Source organism: Hydractinia symbiolongicarpus, chromosome 8 (assembly GCF_029227915.1).
Source record: "Hydractinia symbiolongicarpus strain clone_291-10 chromosome 8, HSymV2.1, whole genome shotgun sequence".
Lineage (NCBI taxonomy): Eukaryota > Metazoa > Cnidaria > Hydrozoa > Anthoathecata > Hydractiniidae > Hydractinia > Hydractinia symbiolongicarpus.
Window position 1 is genome coordinate 5434450 of NC_079882.1, and position 17568 is coordinate 5452017.

At 32.9% G+C, this 17568-nt stretch overlaps 1 protein-coding gene across 3 annotated transcripts in view; it reads left to right on the plus strand.

Moving 5' to 3' along the window:
• LOC130654218 (uncharacterized) overlaps positions 1–15468 on the plus strand; it is a 33131-nt gene extending 17663 nt beyond the window's left edge. For all 3 annotated transcript variants that reach the window (XM_057456762.1, XM_057456761.1, XM_057456763.1), the window contains 19 exons: positions 8464–8723; positions 9115–9145; positions 9333–9449; positions 9870–9987; positions 10123–10188; positions 10367–10432; positions 11153–11294; positions 11473–11515; positions 11622–11698; positions 11781–11854; positions 12033–12143; positions 12274–12525; positions 12683–12744; positions 12889–12957; positions 13036–13147; positions 13473–13520; positions 13599–13700; positions 14388–14438; positions 14831–15468. In XM_057456762.1, the coding sequence (XP_057312745.1) occupies positions 8464–8723; positions 9115–9145; positions 9333–9449; positions 9870–9987; positions 10123–10188; positions 10367–10432; positions 11153–11294; positions 11473–11515; positions 11622–11698; positions 11781–11854; positions 12033–12143; positions 12274–12525; positions 12683–12744; positions 12889–12957; positions 13036–13147; positions 13473–13520; positions 13599–13700; positions 14388–14438; positions 14831–15256 (2227 nt within the window). In that variant the 3' untranslated portion in view covers positions 15257–15468. The remainder of the gene's footprint in view (positions 1–8463; positions 8724–9114; positions 9146–9332; positions 9450–9869; positions 9988–10122; positions 10189–10366; positions 10433–11152; positions 11295–11472; positions 11516–11621; positions 11699–11780; positions 11855–12032; positions 12144–12273; positions 12526–12682; positions 12745–12888; positions 12958–13035; positions 13148–13472; positions 13521–13598; positions 13701–14387; positions 14439–14830) is intronic.
• Positions 15469–17568: the final 2100 nt, after the last annotated feature.

Here is a 17568-nt window from a genome sequence, read left to right on the forward strand (position 1 = left end):
TGCACGTTATAATGTGAACGATTACCTAGCTGTGTATGACGAGCTCATTGTGTGAACGATTACCTAGCTGTGTATGACGAGCTCATTGTGTGAACGATTACCTAGCTGTGTATGACGAGCTCATTGTTTGTCTACTTTTATTTCCCTAAATATTAAACTAATATTCGCCATCGTATAATTTGAAACAAAAATATACAGCGGTCTGCAAATACACAAAAAATCTGAAGTTGAATCAGAATTTAAATCAACAGTAAGAAATTTAAAATCAACCAGATTTCTCCAAAGCTATTCATTAATTGAATCTACAAAATAGTTGAAGCCTTTGTCATTTTTTTTATTGTACTGAACGTCAAAAACATTTGTCTATTTATTATGAGAACCAATTTGCTAACATAACGCTTTTCACACACTAAAATCATCTTTATCTGCTTAAAAAACTGAATCAAAGCAATATTCCAAGAGGATAAACGAACATTCTTTTTACAAGCTCGTGAGCTTGTATTAAAACGCAAATGTGTCCTACAAGAATGGAAATTTTTGCCTCTCTGAGCACCGACACGGGAGTAGTCGTGTGTTCGAATCTCATCTTGGTAACTATTTATACTTTTTTTTTTCTTTTTACTATCTCGCCCGCGAGGACGTGTTTACAGACTAACCTAACGAAAATTGAAATTTCGAGAAATTTTCTATCAATATTATTGCCTATCCGAATAGCAAAATATGTCGTGTCTAACTTCAGCTTTTTATACACTTTTTTGGCGAGGTTGTTTGCGTATATCATACGTCTTGTTTAATGTTAATTTAAATATCAGTCTAATCTTTTAAGACCTTTTTACAAAATTCCGCAATCTGCGAGCACGGTATCATTGGAAAAAATGCATCACGGGATTAAGGCAACTTCGAGAATAGACTCTACGTCCATATCGGGTGCAGAGTTTTGGCGATAAGTACTAAAGGAGTTTGAGGTAGAAGTTGTTCAATCTAGTGCTATTAAGAACCACAACAAGAAGAAGTTAATAAAAATTAAATTGATCTTTCAGTCGTCTGTCATCTCGTATTTACACCTCGTTGTGGTTAGTTAGCAAGTAAGATATTATTTTTGTTTGTGCATACGTTACTATAGCTTACAATTTCACGCAATACACCTTTTAACAAATACAGGAAAATACATATAAGTAGTGTATTTAATGAAATTAAGTTCTATCTGTTCTGTTCTATCCTTTACATAATGTTTTATAAATTCTGTTCGAAGAAACTCTTGTATGACCACCTCTAGCCAGCCACTGAATAAAATTGTTTTTTGATATACCGTCTTAAATTTAAAAAATGCAGAACTGGGATATGACGTAGCTCATGATAGATAGATCGCCGTCCGAGATTGTCAGAAAGAGAACAACGCCCTGGAGATAAGGATGTCATATATTATGACCTTATGGTAGTACAAACATGTTTTTACGCGTTCACATATTTTTTACATAAAGCCTTTTAAACGCAGTGTGAGATAAGGAGACTTTATATTTCCTGACTGTTTTGTTGATGCTAGTTATAGCTAGCAACGAAATCGCTAATTAACAGATACATAGAACCAAGTCAGAGCAGTATTAAATGCAAACCACGGCAACAAATTCCAGACAGTTATGAGTAACCTTTGTTAAAATCATAATACGTATTGCGAGTGTCAATAAACTATAGAACTTTTAATTAACAAATTTATAATCTTTTTGACTAAATAAGTAGTCCCGAGTAAAATTAGGATATCTGAAAAAATTTCTTTCAAATATTTTGGTCACAGAGATCTACTTTAATATATCACAATGATCTTGGAAGAAAAAAAAACTGTTTTATTTTACGTTCATATGAATGCTGGTGGGCGCTAAAAATTTGTATGAGACGTTGTTTTTAGAAAATTAAGAACATTAAAAATCAAATTTAAACATTGTTGGAGTCGGCTCTGTTGTTTTTTTTGCCTTCGTCGTAGTTTGTGATGTGAGAAGTGCGGCTGTGAAAGGATATAATTCATTAAAGAATTTAAAATTCGTTAAGTTATCCAAATCGGAAATAAAAAATATTAAAATGGCTATTAAGTAGCAATTAATATGAAATTAAAAAAAGGTATCATATATGCAAAGGAAATTTACAGATTGTCCCCTTTTTGCGTAACAGTTTCAACTCAAAATACAAAAAATCTTGAACAAATAGTAGTCAATGAGCTAAATGCAGCAACTTTTTCTGATTTTTCATATCTTTAATACTCCAGTCTGACAATAATCCTTCCTATGCTATTATTAGGAACTAGTGGGAGCATCCACGGGGATTTGCCCGTCGTTTTCATTTCCCGGTTTCGTGCATCTGTTATGAAATTACTCTGCGCTAGTCATGCTCCCTGAAAATATTCACTTATAGGCACAAGTATAACTACACGTTTTTCTTTTCAGTATAGTTTAACAAACAAAAATAGTCTGACATTTGACAAAAGTTAAAAAACACATTCATTTTATCAGAACATTTAGGCTGATATGTACCACCCAAAAGGTACTGTTATGCTGTTTTCTTGTAAAATACATTTACATCTATACAAAAATACTTAGCACATATAAGAAACAGACTCCTCTTGTAAATAGACTTAAAAGCAGTTTAAAAAAGCATCCAGCTTCAGCCAAAATTTTGAATTTATATGTAGCAATTATCTTTTTATTGGGTTTGTTTATTTCAATTGAAACGCAGGAACAAAATAGTCGACAAACAAAATATCCACTTAAATCTAAAAATCTTTGTTTTTTCCATCATAAATCAGTTTTTGTTAATTTCTTTTAAAAACCACGAATAAGTGGAAGTAACGAAAGAGAAAAATGTTAATTTATCCGTGTACGTTACGAAATTACATCGGGAGTACAATAAAAGTTAATCACCCATGAATTTTGTATAGTAATATTTTTTAATTAATCAAAGATATTTTTTTAAAAACACGCAAAATAAATTAGATATTGCATTTCCTGTTTCCGCGAAACAGATACTTTTTTGCGCCCAAATCGACAGACGGATACAGTTATTATTATAGAGATTAACACTTCATTTCTATGAAATCCTTATAATTGGTATGGTAAATGACCTTCGTTTGGGTTGTGATTGGAATTTGCAGTTATATACCATAAAATGTTAGGAAAAATCTGCTTAGCTTTCTCGGATTTTGTTGAAAAAAGGAGAGAAAAAAATTGTATTTTCAGGTAAAATTTAGCATTTAATATAAAATTTTATGCTCTAAAAAATGCTAACATTCGTTCTATAACTATTATTCTTAGAATATAAGCAGACAGAGGGTATTTTTAGAAAAAACTTGGCCTAATGTAAACACTTTACTGTTGCTTATTTATTTGAGATTTGTTTCTGTTTTTGCCAAATCGATTCTGGTATAAAGGTAGTTTTAGGTTTTTGGCATCCAGTGTTTAAACCATTTTTACCTTACAGGAAAGTCACTGAAAATTTACTTCGTTACTTTTCTGCGACAAATTTTTCCCTGAAAAAAATAGTTAATATGATTGTAAATATCATCATTTGCACAGACGCTCCAGCAAAAAAAGCACAAATCCATTATTTATTTTAAATAAGCACTGTAAATAAGCAAATCTTATATTTTTTTCTAAATTCTGCACAAAAAAAAGACCAAGTTATTGCATAGTTAAAACAACAACAATAAAAATCATAAAATATTCATTATCATTGGCAGGATGTTTGTATTGTTGCAATAAATAAGTTAACATCCACTGAGTGGTCTGGTTATTAAACAATAATGTTCAAAATGAGAACAATTCATTGACGATTTGTAACCCCTTTAAAGTCTTTAAAGAATTTATTTTCGTGAAACTGTGTTAAATAGTGCGGCTACATTAAGAAGCTTATTAAATTAGAAATTAGAAACATACGCGAGTGTAAATAAGACAATCAATTTAACTCGACTTGCCACTTAATTAAAGTTAAAAGAGGTCACTGAAAAAGGTTGTTTAAGTGAACAAAATAAGATGCGTGTGTGTGCGTGTAGTGAGGGAGGAAGGAAGGTGTGTATCTCATTTGTGATAGAGATTTCCTTGAGGGTTGGAAGGTGTTGCTTTTAACCAGTACCATTTACCATTATTATAAATGTTGATTCAATGTTATAGATGAAAAATGTTTGAAACTACAAAGAAAACCTTCAAAACATCAACTCTGAAACTCAAAGTTAGTCATCTATTCCTGCAAATGTTTATCTTTCTTTTTCACTTGACGCCAACTGTGACAAATGATACAAATCAACACAATATCACAAATAGTCTCAATTAACTGGATGTTTAGCACTCGTCAAATCTAACAAGCGACTCGTTTGTTTTCGTAACGTGAGCAAAGATTATATAATAGGATACTGATTATGGCTAATTTGGCGGGTAAAATAAATCTCTTAACCTCGATCTTGCTCTTAAAGTTAAGAAAATGGAATTTACTTTGACAGACAGCGGTGTCCATATGGTTACTTGAATTGCTGACCGAATCAATGACGAAGCGATAAAAAATTAATCTCGCACCCAGGGTATTTTACATTTACAATAACTGCTTTGTGTAAGACATGGGAAAGACGTTGCTATAAAACTGTAAACATCTATTTGCGCTAATCATTCGTTAATAAAGCATTAAGAAGGTTAATAAGCTCCATGTAACAAAAAACCACAAAGGTGAAGTTGCCAAATATAAAAAATTTCATTAAATCCTAAAGTAAAAATTTAATAAACAAATGTCTCAAAGTAGTAACTACCATTTTGCGCGCAATAAACCTCATCCCCATTACATAATTTTGAAATTACTTTAATTAAATATTTTCCGCAGAACTTCACCAAAAGTGCATAGACGATACAAAAGTTGACAAAAACAATTGTAAGCGGAAGAATTTGTACAAATTGTAAAAAACACGTAAGTTATGCGGAGTCTGTTTCGTGTGGTGCATAAATACCCGATAATAAAAATTGACAATTAGTTCTAAAAATGTTCTGAAAATGTATTTTTTTAAAATGTTTGTTATTGATTCCGACTGCTGTCGTTGGTAAAAACACACATAACACGGTGGCTATTTATAAACCACAACATATTTCAATTAACTTTTATGAGACGATGGAATTAAACGCCAGCCCCTTTTTTCAATACGCCCACTTTAGTCAATACGCTCATGTCTTTGATTTTAATTGGTGCCATATACCACCTGACGTAGCGGTTGGGGTGCGTTTGTTAGTTCTTCCATCTTCTTATCTGAAAAAATTAGAATAAATGAATGACTAATTCACGAACTAAAAGTTGACGGTAGCGGACGCGAGTGGGTGAAAGCAAGAGAGATTAAAATAACTTATTAATTTATTGTATTTCCACCAATCAAAACTGTCCATGCTATAATTTGATTGTGACGTCTGATAAAGTATAAAAGCTGTTGAGAATGATACAATTTGGAATATATGTTAATGAAAAATTTGTGAAAGAAAGAGCAGGATAGGAAGAATTATAACTGAAAAATGCTGAGAACAAAATTTGTTATAAGGAAAACATTGAAAAAACAGTAAGATATTTCCATTTATTTTATTCTTAAATATTTAATTTTACCTCATTATTACCCTCAAATCATGTACCTAACGAAATTTAATTGTCGTGAGAACTAATTCTCGCAAGAAATCGTTTGAAAATAAAATTTAAATTCGACGAGAAATAATTTTCACCTCACGGAAACTAACTTTTGCAAAGTGACAAAATTTCCGCGAAAATTAATTTTCTTAAGGTAGGTTGATATCTTATTCAGTCGACGCACAGCCCTAGGGATGCCCCTCCTAATTCTGTCTTTACACAAACCTGTATGGTTGTCGCTCAAACTAAAGTTGGATGACAGAAACATATTGTGCAGAGAAACACTAGTAGAGAAGGGGATAAAAAAAACCTAATTGCAACTCGTGTAACTGAACATTTTAATAGTTTATATACACAAGATGTACACAAACTTTCTTTTATGGCGAAAATGCATCACATTAAAATAGCCATTTTGGATTTTTTAATACGTTGGGCGGCAGACGAAAAACGCGATTCCATATAAAATGAAAAAGGAATGATAAAGTAAAAAAAGAGTCGATATTACTAGGTTTGTTTTGATTTGTAGATTCTAATGCTTATCGCGATATTTATAAATGTCTTCTTGTGTCCCAAGGAAGTTACCTTTCACCTTATAAAACTTCATTTTTTCATGGCGTAATAAATTATATACGCTTATTATTTGTCTCATCATGTAACGCGATGCAACAATTTTCTAAACACATTTAAAATGGTTGACAATTCACTTTTCCGCTTTCGAGATTAATACTATTGAGTACAAATAGAAAAATATTCTCATTTAAATATTCCATAGCATATAAAAATGAATTAATTCTGATGCTATCAAAAAAAGTTAACTGCAACACGATTTGAAATTTTATTTAGTGTATAAGCCAACTACGGGCTACATATTTCTTAATGGGAACCAGAGAAACACAGGCTACAACATGCTTGTCGTTTCTGCGTGTCTGGTTAATCGAGGCTTACAATAGACATTGCTGACGTTACGCATATTATGAAATATTATTTTATCTTTTTTATGTGGATTTGTTTTTTAATGACCAGTGATCAAGCTGATGTTGAAACAGGAAAGGAAAGGAATAATGTCACGTGACTGCAAAGTCATCTAAGGTATCATGAGGAATATTAAAACACAACATATTCTATATCGCCTTACTACACTATCAACAAACTTGTCCCCATGTTTTTTTTTGTAGTTAAGGGAAGCCTGGGGAGAAGGTTTTACGATCATTTCTTGACAGTACATTGACACAACGCGTCTGGGAATAAAAAATAGAACGCTCGTTACGCACCCGCCTACATTGTCAATCTTTATTAAAAAAAGATGTTTATGTTCAATGTTAAAGAAGATAAAACACAGCATGTAGCGACGATGCTTTGCTATGTATAACCCTCCTCTGCGTATTCTTAGAGAATGACTCGATTTCCACGACAGTTTTTGCATCAATATTAGCAAAAAAATTGTTTTGTACTTTTTGTGATGAATAAAAATATAGAAAATAGAATTGTGAAATTGAATTATTGTCGCGCAATTCCTTATCGATTGCAAAACGTGAGAGAATTTCTTTTTAAAAAAAGTGGCTAAAGATTTAGCTATTCATTGACAAAATGCTTGGTTACAAAGTTTTTTATATTTCTTAACGTGCATTGCGACCGATGGTGTGCAATGGAAATAATACAAAAAGATGGGAGCTAATAATCCACTCTGATGGGCAAATTGTTTATTTATGAATGATTTATATATGTTGTGAGCATAACAAATGCACTCAAAACTAAATCCTGGTAATTTATCCAGGATTTTTCAACTGAATTGACATAAAGGGAGACTTCCTCACAGCGGTCTGCCATGCTTAGGAGCATCTTTCTGTGTACATGAATGCAAGAAAGACATGCACTGTAGTCGCAATAAATCACAACGCGTTCTTTTATTTCGAATTGAAAGGATTGAAATAAAAAGTATTTTCTATTTACAAATAGTAAGAACTTTATTAACTACACATAATTTTAATCGGTAATGAGGAAAACATTTTATAAATAAATGCAGAGGAATCAACGAATATGAGTAACAAATCAAGAAAATATCGATGCTTAAAATGTTGGCAAAGGTTAGACGAAGATTTCTGCATTGCAGAGTTAGTTCGTGTCATGACATCTGATTTTTATTTTTTTCACTGTTAATTCTAAATGTAAACAAAAAATATAAAATATGCACGCCTCATCAAAAGCCAGGAAAAAAAGTCTTCTCTTTTTTTTGCCCTGCAACTTTATTAAAAGTTTATTAATTTCGGTTTCAAATACACATTTTGAAGAAACCTCTATATAGAGTACTCCAGATAACTCTAACCTCTAGTAAACAAAAGAATAGTTCCACTTGTCGAATGTTTCAGTATTCAGGGCATTTGATAGTTCAAAATTTGACAAAAATGAAAAAGTGTTGGACCGAAAAGTTTCTTCTTTTTTAACTTTGACAGTCAAAAAGAAATAATACCCTGTATGCATTCACTGAAAATATGTTCTTCTAATGTACTTTGAAATTTACAAAATAATCATTTATTTATTTTCTGCAAGAAAACAGTAACCTTTTAAATTTTATTCTAAATAATTCTTTTGACTTTAAGTTACCGAAAGTATTTTGGCTCAGGGAACGGCTGCAGTAGCTCGACTCAGCGAAGTTCGAGCTATCGGATGTTCAAGATATTGGAATTTTACTATTGTTCTTAGCCATGGATGTGACATCATGTACATGACCACACGCGAAGTTCTAACTGTCATTGAATAAACTACCACCTGGAGCAGCCAATGGGAGCAAGCTATTCGATCAAGGTATATATAATTAATCTCTTTATTTTATAGCATGCCTTCACCAAAAGGGCAGAGGAAAAAGAAGGAGAAACGTTTCGGAGTGGAAGCTGGAATAGCAAGCTTGGCGGTGTCTTCCAATATTGTGGCAGGCATAGTCGGTGTCGAAGATGTGATCAAGAGAGGAATGGGAGCATACATGAGTAATAAAAGAAAAAAAGATGAGGACCCTTATGATGCGATGATGCGATATGTTGCCGAAAATATCATTGGTCGTGATTTAGTTTATAAAGGACCGTTTGGACCACGAAAAGGTAAATTTCAACAGGCTGTGACTTTTATATGTCTTTAATATCTTAAGATGTCAATGTTTTAAAACATCAAGTAAGCGTTTTGTAAACACTCACTGATAACTAACAATTATCATACGGAAAAGATATATGGCTTAACACATTACTGTGAACTTGTCTCGTCACTGACTGTTAGGACAATGTTAGGGAGCTAAACGAAGAAAATAAATTCATGTGGTATAAATTAAACGCTAACACATTCAAAGAAATTTAAAAAAGAAAAATTATCTTTCATTTGCTTATAGCATGGGAGTTCATATTTTACTCTAATCTTTCCATTTATTTGAACGACAAAATACTTTAATGGATCCAATTATGCTTAACTCTGATATTCTTTTTATTCTATTCATTTTAGTTATTTATTGCGATTATACAGCTTCAGGAAAGTAAGTCCATTTCTTGTCTCCTTAATCCAGTAGATATGTTATGTAAAAGGCCAGCGATGAGTCTTTTGAATTTATTACAATTTTCCGTTTATCCAAATCATGTACCAATTCAAATATTGCATCATGATTTGCATTACGTGTTATGCCATGTAAATTGATTTGTTCAATCCATTGTTCTGCACTTTAGATCCCTACAGTTTATAGAGGACTACATCCGCGATGAAGTACTTCCTTACTATGGAAACACGCACACCACAACATCGATCTCCTCCCTACAGACTACACAGCTAAGAAACGAAGCCAAGTAAAATAATATTGATATGATTTCATAAACAATTCTGTTTGATTAATCCAATCCTGTGGTTCAGATTGCAAGTTAATTAATTCTCCTAACAGTAAAACCAGATCCTAATTTTCTATTCGTGGTGTTATTTTGCGTAAGATAGAATACGCGTTTAAATTGCCCAAGGCGTTTGCACCCCTTACAGAATTTAATGATTTATAAACTTCTGTGCACCAAATCTTCCGATTCGTTATTTGATCAGCATTTTAACTTCCAAATAGCAAAGGGGAAGATAAAAGCAATAGCGAAAGGACTTTAGAGTAAATATTTTGTGCATTGACCGGCCATTGATGATGTTATCAAGTTCGACTATGAATTTTCTATGAGCTAGTCTGTATAAATTAGTCTAGAAATGTAAATTAATTTTCTTTTATGTAATAGACAAATTATACGTCATTGTACAAATGCTACAGAGGATGATGCAGTTATATTTGTCAGCAGTGGAACCACCGGAGCTATTGGCAAGCTGATACACTCTCTAAAGCTGGAGAAATCACCTGTAAGTTCATCTTGTAGTTGCAAAATGAGAATCTGGACGCTAACGTGACGAAACAACTTTTTTTTTGTTGAGCAAATAAGGTTTGCAAATTGTAGTATAACGAATTGGCGGTAATTAATCTGTCCATATTTGCAGGTTGTGTTTATCAGCCCATATGAGCATCATTCAAACTTATTGCCATGGTTGGAAATTGGTGCAGAGGTTTGTGTTTTAGATGTATGACTTTAAACTGAACCGAGTAATTCTGTCGTATTTATATATCGATAAAAGTATGCTGTATGGATTAACTTTATATATATTTATCATCAATACAATTTTTGTTATGTCATCTCCAAAAGCACGTTTCTTTTTTTATGCCTGTCTTATTTTTATATTTTAGATTATATACGGTGAAGAGTCTGTAGATGGAGCAATTAATCTCGCAAAATTAAAAGAAACATTAGAGGTGAACACAATATGTTTTCAGTCTAACCACCCAACAGTTAATATAACGAGGTCCGTTCACGCAGCCGGGGTGACAAAAGTTTGGGTTACATGTAGAACTCACCCTGAGTGAAGTAAACACATTTTACTCCAGGTTGAAAGAAAAAATGCTTATGTGATATAATCATATTTTCATCAGTTTTTTCTTTGTTTTTTTTTCCTTGCTAAAGTCTAGCGGTTTCAAATATTCTGCTAAAAAAGAAAAAGTTGAATTGTTTAATAAACCGCTTAAAATCGACAAGCACGATTGTTTGTTTGTTTGTGCGCGAGAAAAAAGTCGTGCTACGGAAACACGAAATGCGATATAAAAATGACAGTGAACCGTGGATTTATCCACGGGCTACGAACTAGTTTTATATTGTTTGTTAAACTGCGTTATGGAAAAGAAAGAAAAAAAATTCGTACAATGAGAATATGAAATATTAATTGGAAAATAATGTCATACCGGGGTGAAATATTTTGTTGAGATACATGTTCAAATCATACCAAAATTTCATCCCAGGGCAAAATCAGGGTAAAGATTTATATGTGTAGCCACATAAAAGAGTTTTACTTTTAAGTGGAGCGAGTTTCATTTCGGGGTGAGTTTCACTTCGGGCGAAATACTGCGTGTAACGGGCCCTTTGTGTGTAAAAGATTTTGCAGTGAAATTTTTTAAACTTAGCCAAAAATTATTTTTTAGGAATATTCCAAAAAAGGCCGTCCTATGGTTGGATCATTTTCAGCAGCGTCAAATATAACTGGTATTTTAACAGACGTAGATAACGTAGCTACTTTGCTTCACACGTATGGCGCATATGCATTTTTTGATTACGCGACAGCAGGTAATGTCTTATGTAGCATTTTTTACTAAAATTTACTTCCACTGAGATGTCAAAGCAAAATAGGTAGCATCTGAAGTATTAGATTCTACTTTTGGTCATTCGGATGTTGTGAGATCTTGTACTCTTCAAACACTTTTCGATGAAAACAAATTAATCCCGGTCAACTTTTTTTTCTTAGGTCCATACGTTGAAATCGATATGAATCCACACCTAAAAGATCCGTAAGTTGCAATTTTTTGAATTTTTTTTTTCGTAAACCCACAAATTAACTTAAATGGTTTACCTTATGTATACCTCTTTCCATACATCATGCTGTTAAATTCTTAGAACCAAAGATAAACTTTCCTACAAAGATGCAATGTTTTGCTCAATACACAAATTTGTTGGAGGTCCAGGGACCCCTGGTAAGCAAATTAAAGTTTTACTAATTAGTAATCGTCAAAATATTCAGTTGGTTGCTTGTAAGCGTTTCTGGTTAATTTTAAGGTCTCTTGGTGGCTAAGAAACATGTGTTTATCAACCCTGTTCCAAGCGGAGTGGGAGGTGGCACCGTTTTATTTGTAAGTATTATCGACAGAAACTTTTGCGGGAATAAAAATGTCGCGTTTATTTTTTTAACCGTAAAATGTAAGGACAAAATTGAACGTCCTCGAAATGATTCAATCATAATTCAGTCTTCTCGCATTGTCATGGAAGTATAAATACTATGGACCTTTTTTTGATATTCTTTTATTTCAGGTTACTCATAAAAAACACCATTACGTCAGTGACGTTGAAGAACGAGAAGAAGGTGGAACACCAGCCATTGTAGAATCAATTCGTGCCGGGCTAGTCTTTCAAATCAAAGAGGTGTGTAGGATTTGGACATGTTCGCTTATTTAATGTACTAAAACCTTTCTGTGGACAGTGCAATTTGTAAGGAACAATGCTTTCATAGCTAGAACATTCTACTTTATACTACATCTTTTCTATGACATAGGAGGTGACACCATCTAGCATTTTGCAGCACGAACACAAGTGGTTACACGCTGCGTACAAAAGTTGGAGCAATATACCAAATTTGTGTATACTGGGAAAAAGTCCAGCGGAGAGACTTCCAATTTTTTCATTGGTTATCACACATCCAGAGTGTGGAAAGTTCATCCATCACAATTTTGTTTCTGCTTTGTTGAACGATTTGTTTGGTGTGCAAGCTCGTGGTGGGTGTGCATGCGCGGGACCATACGCTGAGGTAGATATATTATTTTTTGTTTTTACGCTCGGTATTATTCACTTAAGAAAAGAGTTTCCTCTTATTTTAACATGTCAAGAAGTAAAAACAAAATTAGTGCTCACGTACCTCAACCTGCCATTTTGTCATTTTGTCATCTTGTCATCTCGTGTTGTAGGACCTTCTCGGCATTGATGGTGATAAGGCACTAAGGATAGCCGAGGCATTGCTAGGTGATTAGTAAGTATTTGCCAATCAGTTTAAAATGTATTGAAAAAAAACCAAACTCAATTTACTTAAAAATCGATAAGATATTAAAAAGGTAGCAGCGGATATACAATATTGCAGTAGCTAAAAAATACATTCCCTTTATTTTGTTTTCAGCGAAGCGTGGGACAGAATACCAAAAGAAGAAATTCAACAAGTTGATGGGAAAAAGTTTAACATACTAAAGTAAACTTTTAGTTTTTTTTTTCAGTAATTTATTGTATTGTTGTACGTTTGTATTAATTCTACCTTACTCATTCTCAGGCCTGGTTTTTGTCGCCTAAACTTGCCATATTTCGCTGACTCAGCAACAATTAACTTCATCATCGATGCTGTTGCATTTGTTGCTAAGCACGGATGGAAACTGTTACCCATGGTAAGGATTACAGGCTATCAATGTTTTTTAAAGTTTAATTATACATCTTGTGAAAAACACATTATGGTTAGCCAGTCTATGTAAGAACAATAAGAACTAAAAAATCAGCCACCAATATTGTTAAAAGCAATATTAAAACAAAGTTGATATGTATTACATCGACTTTGTTTGTTTTTTTACCTGTTTTGCCGCGTATTTCTGCGTAAACCGTATTGCTACTGTCCAGTATGGGGTATGCTTTGATACGTACTGCTGAAAAATGCCACTTAGTTGTGCAGTTTTATCTATAGTTTCCTTTTACTGATTTTAAAAAACGTTTTTTCAGTATAACATGATTCCGGAATCAGGAGACTTCGTGCACAAGGATCCCCTGGTAGGTTTTTTTAATACGCAACTCTTTAATTTGTTTACAGCGTGAATAACTTTCTTGTAAATGGCAATCTTCCCGTAGGTAACCGAAAAACGCTCGCAATTGGCAGATGTAAAGAACTTGGCAAAAAATGGCAACGCAACAAAAACTCAAAAACAAGTCGAAAAGCACCTCAACTTCAAAGTATGTCAACTATTCATACCGCCATTTGCAACCTTCAAAGCCGCTGAAGGTTGAAAATCTGCCATTTCGAATTAAAATATGTTAAAATTTACGAAAGAATGATTTTTTTTCGCTTCATTTCATCAAACCACTGTGAAAATCATACCAAGTTTAAAGTCATTAGTTTAATGTTTACTAAGTTATGAAAGTATAAGTATATGTACTCACTTACTAATGTATCCAAAAACACGAGTACTTAAAGCAAGAGAAAATTGTAAACAAGCCCTGTTTTCACCTCTTTTGCAACATTCGCCATATTTGGTAAATAGACAAAAAAAAACAATTAAAAAGGCTGTTCCAACATTGTGCAGGATGTGGTTTAAGCGATCAAGTGTCTTCAGCTGTCTCCCTTAAGAAGTTTTTGTTAGTCCACTGTGTTTGCAGTGAAATTGTTTCTTTAGACAAGACATACAATCTGTTACTGCTTTTGATTCAAGTAAAAGTACTGAGTCTTCAGCATCTGCGAAAATTAGTATATATTTTATAAATATGCAGTCGTCAGCACAACAAACCATTTTGCATTCAAGCGTAATCATAGTCGCAAAGATTTCCTTTCCAAAAAAAATTGTTTTTTCCCCACAAAACCGTTTCCTAAATGCTTTCTGAAAAAAGAGAGATCCCTTAACTATGAATCAACTGTATTCTTAGGAGACTCTTCGCTTTGCTGAGGAAATTGTCACCAGATACACCAATAATATCGTAAGTACAATTTCTAAATTGACTGTTAATTTTAACTTTTACTTCAGTTTTAATCTGGAATTGTTTTAAACGAATTATATTTAAATGGGATTGATTTTAAGTCAAATGTATAAAAAAAACTTTGCAGGCAAAAAAAAAAAAATTTTAAAGTGAAAATATTTTCTTTTTTAATAAACAATAAGGGTTTAAAAAATTCTAAACACAAAAACAATGACTAATATTAGCTTAAGTAATAAACTGACGAGTGCGAGAAGTACCTGTTGTGTTTCGTGCAAAACTAAAATTATTTGAAAAACCTGTGTAGTTGATTCATTTTTTCTTGTGTACCTCCATTTCATGTCTGTGTGTTGCTAAGAAGCAGAAGAAAAATGTATATCTGTATTTTATTTTAGAAGGACGGAGGGCCTATGCCCAGTTCAGAGTTTCTTCCACCTGAATTATCCAGACATTTGTCTTGGTTTCTACTGCCTAGTGAAGCACACGGTTTAATTCAAAACAATCCTCCAGTGTCGTGTTCCAATTACGTACCTATGTTCATTCCAAGGAGAGATCCTACTGAAGACATGAAAATTAGAAGAACCAGAACAAAATCTGGACTTGGGAGTGTCGTCTTTTGCAACTGTGCCGTGCAAAAAGGCCGACACGTTAAAAACACGTCATGCGTCACAGAGAGAACTACCAGACGATCCATGAGAAATGTGCGGTCAAATCAAAATGGCAGCGCCGGTGGCAAACATACTAGTAGTAATGGCAGTTTACGCAACGGATCAGCCGGCAGCAGCCAAAGCTGGACCCCTGTAATCCAATTAAACGCCTAAGAAGATTTACGCTACAAATCTGGCAAAGATTGTACGAAAGAGTTGGAATAAACTATCTCACTTCATCAAGGACGATGTACGCCAGCCAAAGTGCAGAAAGAAGAGAAAATATCCATTATTCCAGTCTTAGATGAAAAAAAAAACACTTTTAATGCTTTTATGTATCATATTTTACGACAAACTTTTTATTAAAATTTACAAATACTTCCTAATTTCCGAAGTACACTGAAAAACTTAACTCAGTTAAAAAATATCAGTAAAAATTTTTAGTCGGAAAAAATATTGCTTACCTGGACAAAGTTTAGTCACTTTTCCAAGACTGACCAAATTCAAAGGAATTCATTATGAAGAAATATTTGAAATGAAAGTGGATATATATAACAATGACATTTCAAACTGTACTTCGAAATGTAAATTCAAAACTTCATTGCTCTTTTATGGAACATTTGGGTTTTTAAATACAAAAAAATCAAAAATCAAATCAGGTGAATTTTTAGGCGGTAAAACAAAGTCGGTAAAATTTTTTTTGTGAAAAGTCAATTTTTACCGAATTGTTTTACGGATAAGGTATTTTAATTTTTAGTTATTTACTAAAAAATAACACTAACTATTCCAGAAAAATCCTCAATGTACATATTTACGGAAATCTTTTTTTAATGTATTATAAAAAAATATAGTCAACATAAGAGAAATATTTTTTATTTAATTTCGTCCACGCTTATCATAAAGTGCTTTTAGATGTCACTAGACAGATAGTTGTGCATATTTTACATGGCTAGCCTTGCAAATATCTATGTGGAGTTCTAGAGTATTTAATGCTCATTTCGACCTACGCAGACCCAATTAGGTTTTACGCTATACCACAAACTCCGTGCAACATCCAACGGCCAACAGAATGTGCCATCTCTCCGATTTACATCGCACGGCTTGAGTTAACCTGGGTCTATGGTAACATTCATTCGCGCATACTAAATCGCCGCCAAGGAGAATCAAACACCGTTTTCCCCCACTAAGTGTGAGAGATATAATAATATAACCGCTATTGTACGGCTCCACTTATAACCACGAAGCTATGGCGGAAAAAATATATATAATTTATTCCAAGAAATTAACGAGGCCTAAAATCAACGAAATTAATCACGAAATTAATGTACAGTGAATTATGAATTGTGAATAAAGATACACCTTCATCATGATTTTTACCAGCACGTGGCTGATGTACTGAAGTATGTCCTGGAATTTGGAAGCTAGAGCCTTGCTCTATATCCCTTTTTTTACACCAGGTTTCAGTAAAGCAAATGACCCTAAAATTATAATTTAACGTAGGAAATAACGATTTTAAATCTTCAAAGTTTTTTTTGGATACTTCGAATATTCTCATTCAAGATGGAGAAATTAATTAATTTAGAGTTAGTTAAGTAGTTTTTTGCTTGAGAAGGAGAAAAAGTTTTGCTTTCGAAGATTTGGGAGTTGAAATAATTAGTATCAGGATTGATACCATTGTTTAAAGCAATATTTTTGTTTTTGTCAAATAAATGAAATACTGTTTCGTCATCCATATCAAGTGAAATACTGGTTGGTCTTCCATATTAAGGTAGTTAAGGTCAAAATTATTGTAAGAAAACCATAATTATACCCAAGATTGGATTTGTCTACTTTTTTTTTGTTTTAAATTCTGCTGTAATAAGTCTGTCATAAATTATTTTTGAAAATGTTCCAGCTTTTCCATTTCCTTTCATCTTTATTCTCAGTTCACGCCGAATTTCGTTTGTTACGTCTGGAAAATCTTCGTTTATATAAATGCCAGTGTTTTTTAACTTATTTGAGTTCCTTAAAATATGTTCTTTGTCTTTGTAATTTAAAAGGTAAATACAATTGTTCTTATTTTTCGACCATTTTCTCCTTCTTTGTTGCTTTTTTTCCCATACGATGTGCACGTTTTATCACAATTGAATCTTGTAAATGAAGTTTATCCCTAAACAAGCTCTGCACTTTTTCTTCAGTTTCTTCCCAAGTTTTATTTTCATTTTCTTTTAAACCATCTACACGTAAATTATTCCTTTGGTTTCTGTCCTCCAAAGCACGTAGCTTCTCCTTAAGCAGATATTTTTCTTGAGTTTGTTTGGCTAATTCATCTTCATAGGTGGTTAAATTCGTCATTTAAAACTTGTATAATTTCATTCACTTCCTTTGCAATGTTATTTATTTTCTGGTCTATCAAATTTTCCTGCGTGAACTTTAAACTCACCTGTAGCTCTTTTACTTTTTGGTAGAGATTTTCATACTTCTGTTTCATGACTTTGATTTTGTCG